The 12,596-nt window shown below is 40.1% G+C and overlaps 1 protein-coding gene across 1 annotated transcript in view; it reads left to right on the top strand.

The window, feature by feature from the left end:
* Positions 1–12,596, top strand: part of ABCA4 (ATP binding cassette subfamily A member 4) — a 153,924-nt gene that overhangs the window by 70,774 nt on the left and 70,554 nt on the right. The window contains exons 16-18 of the mRNA XM_087719273.1: positions 1,315–1,519; positions 5,713–5,811; positions 6,416–6,619. Coding sequence (XP_087575399.1) covers positions 1,315–1,519; positions 5,713–5,811; positions 6,416–6,619 — 508 coding nt within the window. The remainder of the gene's footprint in view (positions 1–1,314; positions 1,520–5,712; positions 5,812–6,415; positions 6,620–12,596) is intronic.

Below are 12,596 nucleotides of genomic sequence, written 5' to 3'. Positions count from 1 at the left end.
TTAGACTTATATATCGCTTCGTAGGGCTTTCAGCCCTCTCTAAGCGGTTTACAGAGTCAGCATATTGCCCCCAACAACAATCTGGGTCCTCGTTTCACCCACCTCGGAAGGATGGAAGGCTGAGTCAACCCTGAGCCGGTGAGATTTGAACAGCCGAACTGCTGAACTGCAGTCAGCTGAAATAGCCTGCAGTGCTGCATTTAACCACTGCACCACCTCGGCTCGTAATAAACCTGGAATTTTTGTTTCTAAGCGATGCAGTTGTAAAAGGCGATGCCACGTAACCATGGTGTGATCGTGAAGGTTTAGGTTTATTAGATTTATATGCCACCCTTCTTCCAAGGACTCAGGGCGGCGTACAACATTAAAAGAGCCGAGGTGGCGCAGTGGTTAGGGTGCAGTACTGCAGGCCACTTCAGCTGACTGTTATCTGCAGTTCAGCGGTTCAAATCTCACCGGCTCAAGGTTGACTCAGCCTTCCATCCTTCCGAGGTGGGTAAAATGAGGGCCCGGATTGTTGGGGGCAATATGCTGACTCTGTAAACCGCTTAGAGAGGGCTGAAAGCCCTATGAAGCGGTATATAAGTCTACCTGCTATTGCTATTGCTAAAAGAAACACATAATACAAAAGTTTTTTTTTTAAATTAAACAGAATATCCCAAACCCAATTAAAATTGACAATGACATTTAAAAAACAATCAAATTAAAATTAACAGTAATCAATAATTCATTTTGTTTTGTTCAGGCCAGGCTGGCTTGCTGGAAAAGCCAACTTTTTGGATAAAGCATAAAGTCTCGGGATTGCATTGCCTAGTGGCAGCCATTTTGGCAGTCGTGGTTCCTCTTTGTAACCCAAGAATCTCGTATGATTATGATTTCCAATTGCCTGCTGGCTTCCCCATTGATTTGCTTGTGGAAAGCTGACAGGGAACTTTAAAAGTCACAGTTGTGGTCACGGCTTGCTGTGATGTTATAATTGTGAGCTAGGTTAACCTAGATTGCAATAATGGGGATGTTTCAATGGATGGAACTCTTAAGGACTGGTTTTTAAGTACTAGTTCAGTGTTTCTCAACCTTGGTCACTTGAAGATGTCTGGACTTCAACTCCCAGAATTCCCCAGCCAGCAAATGCTGGCTGGGGAATTCTGGGAGTTGAAGTCCGGATATCTTCAAGTGGCCAAGGTTGAGAAACACTGTACTAGTTGTTCAGTTCTGTTGTAATTTTGAATGGTCACTGAACAATTGGTCATATCTCTCCTGCAGTCAAGATAACTGATTAGTCATAAACTCAGATCATTTCTCTCTTTCTTCCAGAGTTTCCTTTCACCTGTGGCTTTTGGGTTCGGTGCAGAATACCTGTCACGCTATGAAGAACAAGGACTTGGGTTACAGTGGAATAATATCCGAAATAGTCCACTGGAAGGAGATAAATACAGCTTCTTGTTGTCTATGGTGATAATGGTTTTTGATGGCTTTGTCTATGGATTGCTTGCTTGGTACTTGGATAATGTCTTCCCAGGTATGGCCAACAATGTGGTCTATGGTTGTGTGGATTTTTTTTTTCCTGCTCTGCTACTTTCTCTGCTACTTTCATACATCTGAGAACCCGTGACCCGACCAATGCGCGCATGAGAAAAGCGCGCCGACAAAACCGCAGCGCTAAAACCGCAATGTCATCAACGCGACGTCATCAATGCGGCGACAACAGCGCGCTGACAGAGGCGCGATTTAAGTTAAAGTAAGGGTTAGGTTTACGTTTAGTTTTAGGGTTAGGGTTAGGGTTACAGCGCGCTTCTGTCGCGGCGCTGTTGTCGGCACGCTTCAGCGCTCATTCGTCAGCGCGCTTTAGAACTTGCGGTTTTGTCGCCGCGGTTTAGTCGGGCGCGCTTTTGTCGTACGCCCTTTTGTCGGCGAACCCTGAGGACCAACAAGACTAAATATCTCATGTCTCAGAATTTGTCTAATCAACTACAATGGAGGTAAATGCAACGTTATGTGATAGATATCAGGTTATTCGATAGGCTTCTCCTTATTCTCCTTCTCTCCTCTAATCAGATTCTTGCTCTCAGATTCTGTCAGGAATGTTTCTAACATGGTTTGGTTATTTTCAGTATGGTTCTCTAGAAGGGCTAAATATGTAGAATCATCTAGATATTGATATTTCCCAATTTCAAATGTGAGATTGTTCTGACATTTCAGGTTAAGTCAGAGCCTTAAATCCTAACTTCTCTTCATGGGAAAAGGTTTGCCTGCCTCTCATTTTAAATGCAGGTTTTTTTCTCCTTGTGAAAAGCTGCTTCATGGAGCTGAGGAATCTTGAGAACAATATAGGATACGGCATTGAAGACCGTAACAGGAAGTGGGATCCTGTCTTCCTCTCCCTCCCCTAATGGGAGTGACATCTTTGAATCCATATCATTATGCTTATACCGTATTGTGGGATAAAAGATCTGTGTAATACACTTATAGTCAAGATACTAATTGAAATGTTTAAAGTCTAGTGGCAAATTCCAGAGTTTAAACTTTGTGTTAGCAACAAGCAATTCATCAAGATTTTTTTTATAACCTTATATTCCAAAAGATCGCGGCCTCTAATGTTACGGTAAAGCATTATCTAATCTCATGCCCTCTGTATATATCGGATTATAATTTTCACTAATCTTAGGCATCATGCACAATCCATTCCATGGGAGAAAGTTGTAATAATACAATGGCCTTTAAGCCATTTGACAAAACACGTGGGTTAGAAATGCAAGGCTTCCATTTGTACATTGCCCAATTAGACAAAGATTTCATTATCTTATAAATTGTAAATTTAAAAATTGTAAATTTAATGAATTTATACGTGGCACGACAAAACCGTGGTCCACTAAAGTGCGCCCGATTAAAGCGCGTACCTGACGTCATCAGCAGCGCGACAAATACGACCGCGGAGAAAAAAGGGCGCTTTAAAAAGCGCTTTTACAGCAAGCCGATTCACGTTAAGGTAAGGGTTAGGGTTAGGGTTAGGGTTAGGGTTAGGGTTAGGGTTAGGGTTAGGGTTAGGGTTAGGGTTAGGTTAAGGGTTAGGGTTAGAGTTAGGGTTAGGGTTAGGGTTAGGTTAAGCGTTAGGGTTAGGTTTAGGGTTAGGTTAAGCGTTAGCGTTAGGTTTAGGGTTAGGTTTAGGGTTAGGTTTAGGGTTAGGTTTAAGGTTAGGTTTCGGGGGGTTAGGTTTAGGTTTATGTGTTAATTTTAGCTTTACCGCTCACAGCATGCTTTTTTCGTCGCACTATGATGATGTCAGGTACGCGGTTTCATCGAGCGCGCTTTAGTTGACCGCGGTTTTGTGGTGGAACCGAATTTATATGCCGCCCAATCCCGAAGGACTCCGGGCGGCTTACAAAATACAAGACTAAAAAGATAAAAAGTTAAAAATAGGGAAAGAGAAAACAGATTAAAAAGCAACACATCATACACTCAATCTAGGTGCGGCTGGACCTCATCCATGAGGTCAACAGCCCCAGGCCTGCTGGAATAGCCAGGTTTTAGTGGCCTTTCGGAAGGCCGAGAGAGTGGGAAGGGTCCGGATCTCTGGGGGTAGATCGTTCCACAGGGCCAGAGCAGGTACAGAGAAGGCCCTCTCCCGAGGAGTCACTAGCCGGCATTGTCCGGTCGACGGCACCCGGAGAAGGCCCATCCTGTGAGATCTTATCTGCCGTTGGGAGGTATGTGGCAGAAGGCGGTCTCGCAGATATCCGGAAGATGAAGAATCTTTAAAAATAGATTCAGAATCTTTTGTGGAATGAATCTCGTTTCTCTTTTATAGTAGTTGCTAACAAAAACAGAATCATCTCCTACATATGGTGGATTTGACTGGAGCTTTCTATTTAAAGAATGTATGTAAACCTCACAGTACAAGTTTTTTAAACCATTGAGGCATTGGAAAATAAACAAAGTTCAGTTGGCAAGCTACCACAGCTCAAAAAGGGGATTATAATATAATGTAGGAGATTCCTGACAAGATTAATACAGCGATGTACCAGAGGAACAAGGACTGGCCCCAAAAGAGTGATAGCTAGACAGTTTCGGAGCCCCTATGAGAAGTAATGAGGTCTTTTTGAGGTTGTAGTATCTCTTCTCATAATTATTCTTTTCATGTTGTGCAAAAGAGCGTATGAGTAGCTGCAGGGATCACTCTTACATTAGTCAATATGCATTTATTTTATTTACTAATTCAACTTGTATCTTGTCTTTCTACTTAAGTGAATGCTTAAAGATGTCTCTTTGAAGAACAGAAACTTGGATTTCCCCATAGTTAAAGAAACTTGTCTGGTCACATATTATAGGAGTTGAAGAGCTAAAACAAAGACCCACAAAAGATCTTATCTGTAGAATGAAAGCTACACACTCACTTTCAGCTTAGGCAGTTTTCCAAAACCAGGATTGGGTGGTTTCTGAATCACAAATAAAAAGAAAAAGAAAAACAAGAGAAGTGTTTAAAAAAAAACCTGCAGTCTGTCACAGCTCAAGAAACTCTTGTTTGTCTTTGTGGTAGAAGCAGCGAGAGACTTTTCTTTTGCTTCAAAGAACAGTAAAGAGAACATTCTTCTGTAGACATATTGATGAAGATCACCAAAGTGCTATCCCGAAAGGAGAGGTGACTCAAGTTTCATGAGCCCCTGAATTGAAATTGGAAGTTGGAAAAGCTTCTCTATCCTGATTCCCCACATTTCGTGTCAGGTCATCTAAACTCCAAATAACTTCCTCCCTTCGCTAAAGAAGAAAAATCGCTGAGATGTATTAAAATTAATACATTAGTTTGTTTTCCCTTAAAATATCCATCTTGTTTTGTCACAATTAATATGTCTACCCAAGGGAATCTTCCAATTAAAGCACTCTCTCCAGCTGACTTCTTCCAAGTGTATCTTACTGATCCAGCCACCTGATATTAGTAATACAGGTAATCATTAACTTAAAACAGTTTGTTTAGTGACTGTTTGAAGTTACCACACTGAAAAAAAAAGTGACTTATGACCGTTTTTCACACCTACAATCATTGTCACATGGTGACCTGATCAAAATTCAGGCATTTGGCAACTGAATCATGATGGTTCAAGTGTGATTTCCTTTTGCAACCTTCTGACAAGCAAGTCAACGGAGAAGGCAGATTCATTCAAGACTCATGTTACTAACTTAACAACTGTAGTGATTCACTTAACAACTTTGGCAAGAAAGGTTGTCAAACGGAGCAAAATTAACAGCAGAAATCAGCAACAGAAATTTTGGGTTCCAGTGTGGTCATAAGATAAGGACTACCTGTATTGGCTGAAGAATTACAAATTCATGACTTCTAAAAGACATCAGTGGGCAAAAACTAATAAAATGTACTGGGAAGTCCTTATTCCTTAGGGCTTCTGGCATTTAGATCTTATTTACTAAAGATTGCGTAGTTCTAATTTTTAATTAGAGTATGCATTTCAGAAATAAATATAATCTTGAACCACATTTAAATGCATTTATTTTTCTCTCCTTCTTATGGAGAAAAAACCACCCCTCGGGGACTGGTTTGGTCTTGGGTTCTGTGGTGTTTTGGCATGCTTTTTGAAGCGTGTAATGTGAGCACTATTTGATGCTAATAATTACTTAACAGTGTGATTTGCATTGCTCAGTTCTCCCTATAGCAAAATGCAAAAACGAAGCTTCTCGCATCCGACCAACCTGTTTTTATTTCAGGAGACTATGGAATTCCTCGGTCTTGGAATTTCCCTTTGCAACGATCTTATTGGTTTGGGTTAGGACACCCAAAGACTCAGCAAATAACAACTGGCGATGGTGAGTTATGCGGAAAACTGATGTTCGGAAATATTTTGTGGCATTGATTCATTAAGAAGTGAACCCACACTTGCCTTCATTTCCAGAAGTCATACAAAAGTTTTGGGGCACAGACATGTAGTGGGAATATTGGCAAGTGGCTTTGAACGAGTGGCCGGATACCAGGGGTGGGTAAAATGAAGACCCAGATTGTTGTTGGGGGTGATATGCTGACTCTGTAAACCGCTTAGAGAGGGCTGAAAGCCCTATGAAGCGGTGTATAAGTCTAACTGCTATTGCTATTGCTATTGCTATTGCTATATATCCTACCTCCAAATGGTAAACTGTCCTAAATCGTGCCTCCACTTTTCAGCAGGAGAGTTTCAAGGAGATGCCAGAGATAAATAAGATAAGGGACTCAAGGCTGCAAGGTTTTCATATATGTTTCATGCATGTTTTAGTTTTATTTGATGTTGGTTTTTTTAAAAACTGTATAATGTGTTAATGTCTTCATAATTTAAATACTTTGGAGGCTATAAAAAACCAATAATAACTTTTATTGTTGTCTTAATACTTGGCTTTGGTTACCTGTGAATAACTTGATTCTTAATTAACTTGGAAACAGACCCAGGTGTCATTGACACAAAGGCTGAAGATGAAGAGGTGCGAAATAGCATGGCTGCTGAGCCTGTCCTGGGAGAGCACAAGACTGACAGCCTGAGGCAGGAGGATAGTAAAGAAAAGAAATGTAAACACAAAGGAAAAAAAGACTGCAAGGAACAGGGGAAACCTGAGACCACAGAGGGAAAAGACAAAGATCACATTCCTAGTAAGAAGAGAGACCTTAAGTGCAATAATCACAACTCTGTTTCTATTGCATAAACTTTAATGCATTTCCTTGCTGCTAGCTACTCCTTTTGTTGTTCTGTGCATTTGTGTGAATAGCTACAGGCAGTGATGGAAAAATAAGAGGTTTTTTTTTAAATGCATTGTGGAAGGGTCAAATCGAGCACTAAAAAGATTATCACTCGGTAGTTCATATTTGCTTGCAAGCAGGGCCGGATTTTCCTATAGGCTAACTAGGCTTCAGCCTAGGGCCTCAAGATCAAGAGGGGCCTACATTCAAATTGTTAGCAAAATTAAAATTACACTATTCTAAAAACAGTGAACACTAAAACACTGAGCCGAAAATAAGGAGAAATTCTACGCATATGACTAATAAACAAACATAAAAATGTATTGGTTAAGATCGTTCCAGCGCCGCGGCAGTTGGGGAGCCCGCCCACATTCCCGGCACCGGCGGTCGGGCGAGAGGCGCGGCCGCTCCCAGTAGCCGCCCCGTTGACGTGGAGCCCATCAGCGGCCAGGCAGGTGAGGGCGAGGGGGCCGAGCCGGGCAGCTGAGCGCAGCAGGGGAGGCGGCTGGCCTCGCTGCCTTTGCCGCAGAGCAGAGCCGCCCTCCGTCGGGAGGCCAGCTATATATATTGATATACATTGATATATATCACGGTAATGATGTATTTTATTGTCTCTCGTGTAATTTACAAACTTGAAAATGGGAGGTGAAAGGGCCTCATAAGTGGAATAGCCTAGGGCCTCTTTTCATCTAAATCCGGCCCTGCTTGCAAGCCAAATTAAAAAAAAAAAAAAAACAATTCTACGAGCACGAACATATCTCTAGGCCATTTTATATTGTTGAGAGAAACATGTAATAAAGTTTTCCCGATCTTGGTTACATCTGGCGGGGAAGAGGGAGTGTTTTTTCTTCTTCACATGCTTGTACTACTTATTTTTATCATTTTTTTAAAAAAAAATCAGTAGTATAAGCATAAAAAAGGGCCACACTTTTGAGAATGATGATAGCTGGTTTTAAAATAAATTTATTTACTAAATAAATTTTAGTAATAAAAGTCTACAGGTTGTAAAAACTGTACCATTTCTTCCATCTAATAGGGTAGCTCAGCATTCATAGTGCTGCTTTAAATGATATTCAACAATGTTCAAAAGATCACCTATTATTTGTAACTATTATATTATTATTTTTGTTAGGCATTTACTAGACGTATATAACTAGTATCTAGATCTGTTAGGCACAATTATGTATATAATTGTGCCTAACAGATCTATACTGCTGAATAATAATAATGCAATAATAATGCAACATCTAGCAATATCTAGCTATTACTATTGCTATTGCTAATGCAACATCTGGCTGACTATGCAAACAAAATTAATATGTATAATACAGTTGATTATCCCAGGTCCTTCAGAAGGATTCGATATATGGGGAAAAAATGCCAAACCCAGTCTTAACATCTGGCTTCCTATGTGACCACCATCACAATTTCAATTTGTATGCAGCCCAATTCTTATATCAGTCGTACCATACCGTATCTCGTGTATTTCTTATATAAGATTGTGTATTTCTACTTTAAATTGAAATTACAGTTATAAGCATTAAGGTTTGTGTGGCCTGAGCCTGTTTTGTTTTAGCTGAGACGAGATTTCTACACTTGGTGATGAGACGGTCAACATTTGACCAGCAAAGAAGAATCCCCTTGAAAGATTTGAAATAAATCAGATCCATTTTGGTTCATCGGGATTTCAGTTGTGATGATGGATGAACAAAAGCCGATAATCCTTCAAAAAGATCAGCCCTGTCAAAAAGCAAAGATCGTTTTACCCCATCTCCTCCTCCTCCTCGCGCCTTCTTATCAACTCCGAATGTCTTGCAAATTCTGGAAATGCCACAGAAGCTGGCTTACTTTGCCCTTCGTATAAATATCTCATATTCTCCTTTTTCACCTTGGAGCTGTAAACAGCTTATGTGATAAAGGAATTTCTGAAAACATATCTGAAAAAATTTGAAAAATATTCTCATTTAAATTTCTCTGACTTGTCTTGCTTATCTGTTTATTTTCTTATATCGAGACCGAAGAAAGCAGAATCCTAGAGAATTTTATTTATACACACATATACTATGCATATATTAAACTGCAGAGGATCTTATGTAGGCATACTATTAATGTATATTAAGTGATCAATATAGATGACTGTTAAAAACTGATTTATTCATGTTGCATTTGCTGCATGGAATTTTTCTGAAATTTAAACATCATTTATGGTGCATTCCGCACAATACTTACTAGTGCAAGATGCACAAGACAAGGAGGGATTGGCAGAGTGCAATTTTATGCCAAACCAATACTTGTTTTAATTATAGTTTGTTGCATTAGTCATGGTGATTAATCATTATAACATAAGCCAAATCCAAGCAAATAACCTTGTAGCTTAATAGGAGATTACGCACTGAGAAATTACATTATTTATATTGCAAATCTTGATTTAATTTGCCTTACTTATTTATTTTCATAGATATTAAATAGATACCATGAAATTGATTTAATACTAATCTTTTAGTTATTTCTATTAGATAATCCATCTGCCTTTTGCACAGAGGGATGATTACATTTCTATTAGAAGAAACCGGACAATGGACTGCATAACATAGGCATAAATTGAAAGAAACTGATTTGCTGTCCAATTAGAACTCATTTTGCAGTCCTAATTGCTAATTTGCCCCAGAGTTCCTCCTCATATAAATGTAAATTCTAGATTTTAGGCCAGATTGAAATACCTACTCTTTGTTCAAACCTTGGAACAGAAAGGTGCTGATACTCTTTTCCAACACCTGGAAGTTTCATTTGGATTATACTCTTCAACATCTAATGCCCATTCCTTGAAAACTAGATAGTCCATCACTTGTGCTGTTCCTTCATTTTTAATTGCATTGTTATGAAGCAGTATATGCTATTCTCCACCATCCCCTGGACCATCTTAGACCTTAACTTCAAATAGCTTTTTTGTTATCAAAGGGAAGGAGTCAATGAAAGTTGCAGCCAAGGGCTCAAGCAGGAGAATGGGGTACCCTTAGATCAGGGATCAGCAACCTGCGGCTCTGGAGCCGTATGTGGCTCTTTCATCCCTCTGCTGCGGCTCCCTGTCGCTGGTCGGCTCCACAATTGATAGGGTTTTTGGTTAGGACAGTGTTGTGGCCCAGCAGGAACTGTTGGAGCTGCCACCAGACTCCGACAGCGAGGGGCCCAATGAGTCGGCTCTGGAGGATGTGGAGGACCCTGGATAGGGTTCAAACTCCAAGCAGGGTGGTTGGCCACCAGGAGGCGCCTGAGCCTTGGACCAGTGGTGAGGAGACAAGGGAGAGTGAGCCGGAAGCCAGTAGTGAGTTGTTCCTGGATGCACGTCACCAAAGAGCTAATAGGTGTCAGGAACAGGAGGTAATTGCACTCAGCTGGTGGTCATTAGGCTCCTCTCCAGACTATAAAAAGACTATTTGTGAACATGCCCCTCTTGCAGAAGTCAACGCAGGATCGAATGTCAGAGAACAATGTTAGGAGCTTGGCAGGCTGGATTGCTGCCAAGCCTTATCTGTGTTTATTGCTACCCAATCTTGTCTGTGCCGGTTTGCTGCCAAGGACCTGTCTGTCTGTTAAATTAATGCCGTAACTTATCTTTGGCTCGGAGTGTGTGTTGGTGTGGGACGAGGGGGGTCAGAACAGGATAGGTAAAGGAAAAAGACTTCCAGTCAGCCCCAGAATTGAATGGGGGGGGCTTCTGGTTAGGACCTTTGTAGCTCTTTGAGTGTTGAAGGTTGCCGATCCCTGCCTTAGATGTAGAATCTCTAGAGCAGTGTTTCTCAACCTTGGCAATTTGAAGATGTCCGGACTTCAACTCCCTGAATTGATACCTTTCACCCTGGCTTCGCTGATACGGATAAGAGCCTGTGGCCTAATGGCTTAAGATGTCTGCCTAGTATGTAATATAGCCCAGGTTCGAATCCCAGTAAGGGTATGGCTAGCTGATGAGAGCTAAATAGCTTGAAAGAGATCTATACTAGTCTCCCTTTATTTATTTATCAGCACAAATAAAAATTCTGGGAGTTGAAGTCCGGACATCTTCAAGTTGCCAAGGTTGAGAAACACTGCTCTAGACTCTTCTGATACCACACGACCCTTTACATAAATTTGCCACAAATCCTGGCATTACCGTGAGGTAATTCGGAAAATCCTAAAATCAACAAATTCCAATTTACATCTTCACATATACCCAACGAGATTATTTACTTGGGAGTCTGTTTTTTTTCTTTTTTTGGCTCAGAATGAAATAAAATACTTCCCAGGGTGACATTTAAAAGAACATTTTTATGAGCTCAGCATTTGGGCAGCCAGGATGAAGTGCGACAAAAGGAAAAGTGTAGCCTTGGGTCTGCCCTGCTGAACAACAATGGTTTTCTCCCAGTAAGACCAAAAGGGAAGTGTTATTTTAAACTACAGAGCTTTCATCCAGTCCCTTTTGTAGAAAAAAAAAGAAAACCCCATCTGGACAGATGTCTTGTTTCCATGCCAGGTTCCTAGATTATTAGAGATCACCCCTGCTTTCTTCAAAGACTGGTGCATCGTAGCATCCCTTTTAAATTGCTCTGTGCAAAGGCCTGTTATTAAATGGCCTGTTATTCATTTGCAATTGTTTAATACAGTCCAGACGGGATATGTTTCTTTCTACATTGCTGCATAGCTTTATCTATGCATTGAGGTTTGTTATGAAATTTGTTTCCTGGCCACCTTGTTGCAAAGCAATTTCATGATACTGGGAAATAAAAAAAAGTCCAATGCCTCTTCTCTCCCTATAACTTAAAAAACTGTAATTTCTGTAATTGTCTCCATCAACCTATTGGCTGGGGCAACTTTGTTTTCCCTGTGATAGAGGTTACCCTGCTTTCCGATTATTAGCTGTGGGAAATTATCTGCACCAAATGAAATTATCATATAATTTCTCTATAAAGAGTGGCTTTTAAGCAATAGGGTCTCTTTTTTAAAAAAAAAATTCTGTGTGGAAGCCTAGCCACTCTTAGTCCCACTTCTGAAGTTCTAACGTTTTATCTAAAATTACCTTCTAGTGATATCATCAAATTTGAAATACCCACTAAAGGGATTAATCAAACTAGACTCACCATTGTGAGTGGCAGTGGCAAAACCAGACGGAAGGATGATGACAGGATTCATAAAGATTGTGTCAGTTCAAATGATTGGTATTAGATGGTACTTGACTTGATAGTTACCGCAGGCACACACAGAACCAATCTGTGGGTCTTGTTTCATTTCCAGCTTAATGTAATACAAGAATGAATATATATATATATATATATATATATATATATATATATATATATATATATATATATATATATATATATATATATATATATATATATATATATATATATATATATATATATATATATGTGTTTTTTTTTTTTTATTTGTGCTGATAAATAAATAAAGGAAGACTAGTATAGATCTATTTCAAGCTATTTAGCTCTCATCAGCTAGCCATATCCTTACTGGGATTCGAACCTGTGCTCTATTGCTTCCCAGGCAGGGAGTTAACCATTTGAGCTACAGAGAACGACTCCTTTTATCAGCCAGCCAGGGTGGGAGGTATATACTTAAAGTCACAACCCCTGGTATGCCCAAGTGTGGGAGGAAGGTCACACTTCCACTCTCTGTCATTAGGCTCGTCACAAGAGTCCATCCAGACAGAAACCCAATATTTTTACTGTTGCCTTTGTTATATTTGTGTTTTTTTTTTAATTTGTGCTGATAAATAAATAAAGGAAGACTAGTATAGATCTATTTCAAGCTATTTAGCTCTCATCAGCTAGCCATATCCTTACTGGGATTCGAACCTGTGCTCTATTGCTTCCCAGGCAGGGAGTTAACCATTTGAGCT

Source organism: Thamnophis sirtalis, unplaced genomic scaffold, assembly GCF_051295495.1.
Source record: "Thamnophis sirtalis isolate CommonGarterSnake01/CBP01778 unplaced genomic scaffold, rThaSir2_p1.2 scaffold_7, whole genome shotgun sequence".
Classification (NCBI taxonomy): domain Eukaryota; kingdom Metazoa; phylum Chordata; class Lepidosauria; order Squamata; family Natricidae; genus Thamnophis; species Thamnophis sirtalis.
This window is presented reverse-complemented; position numbering and strand designations above follow the sequence as displayed.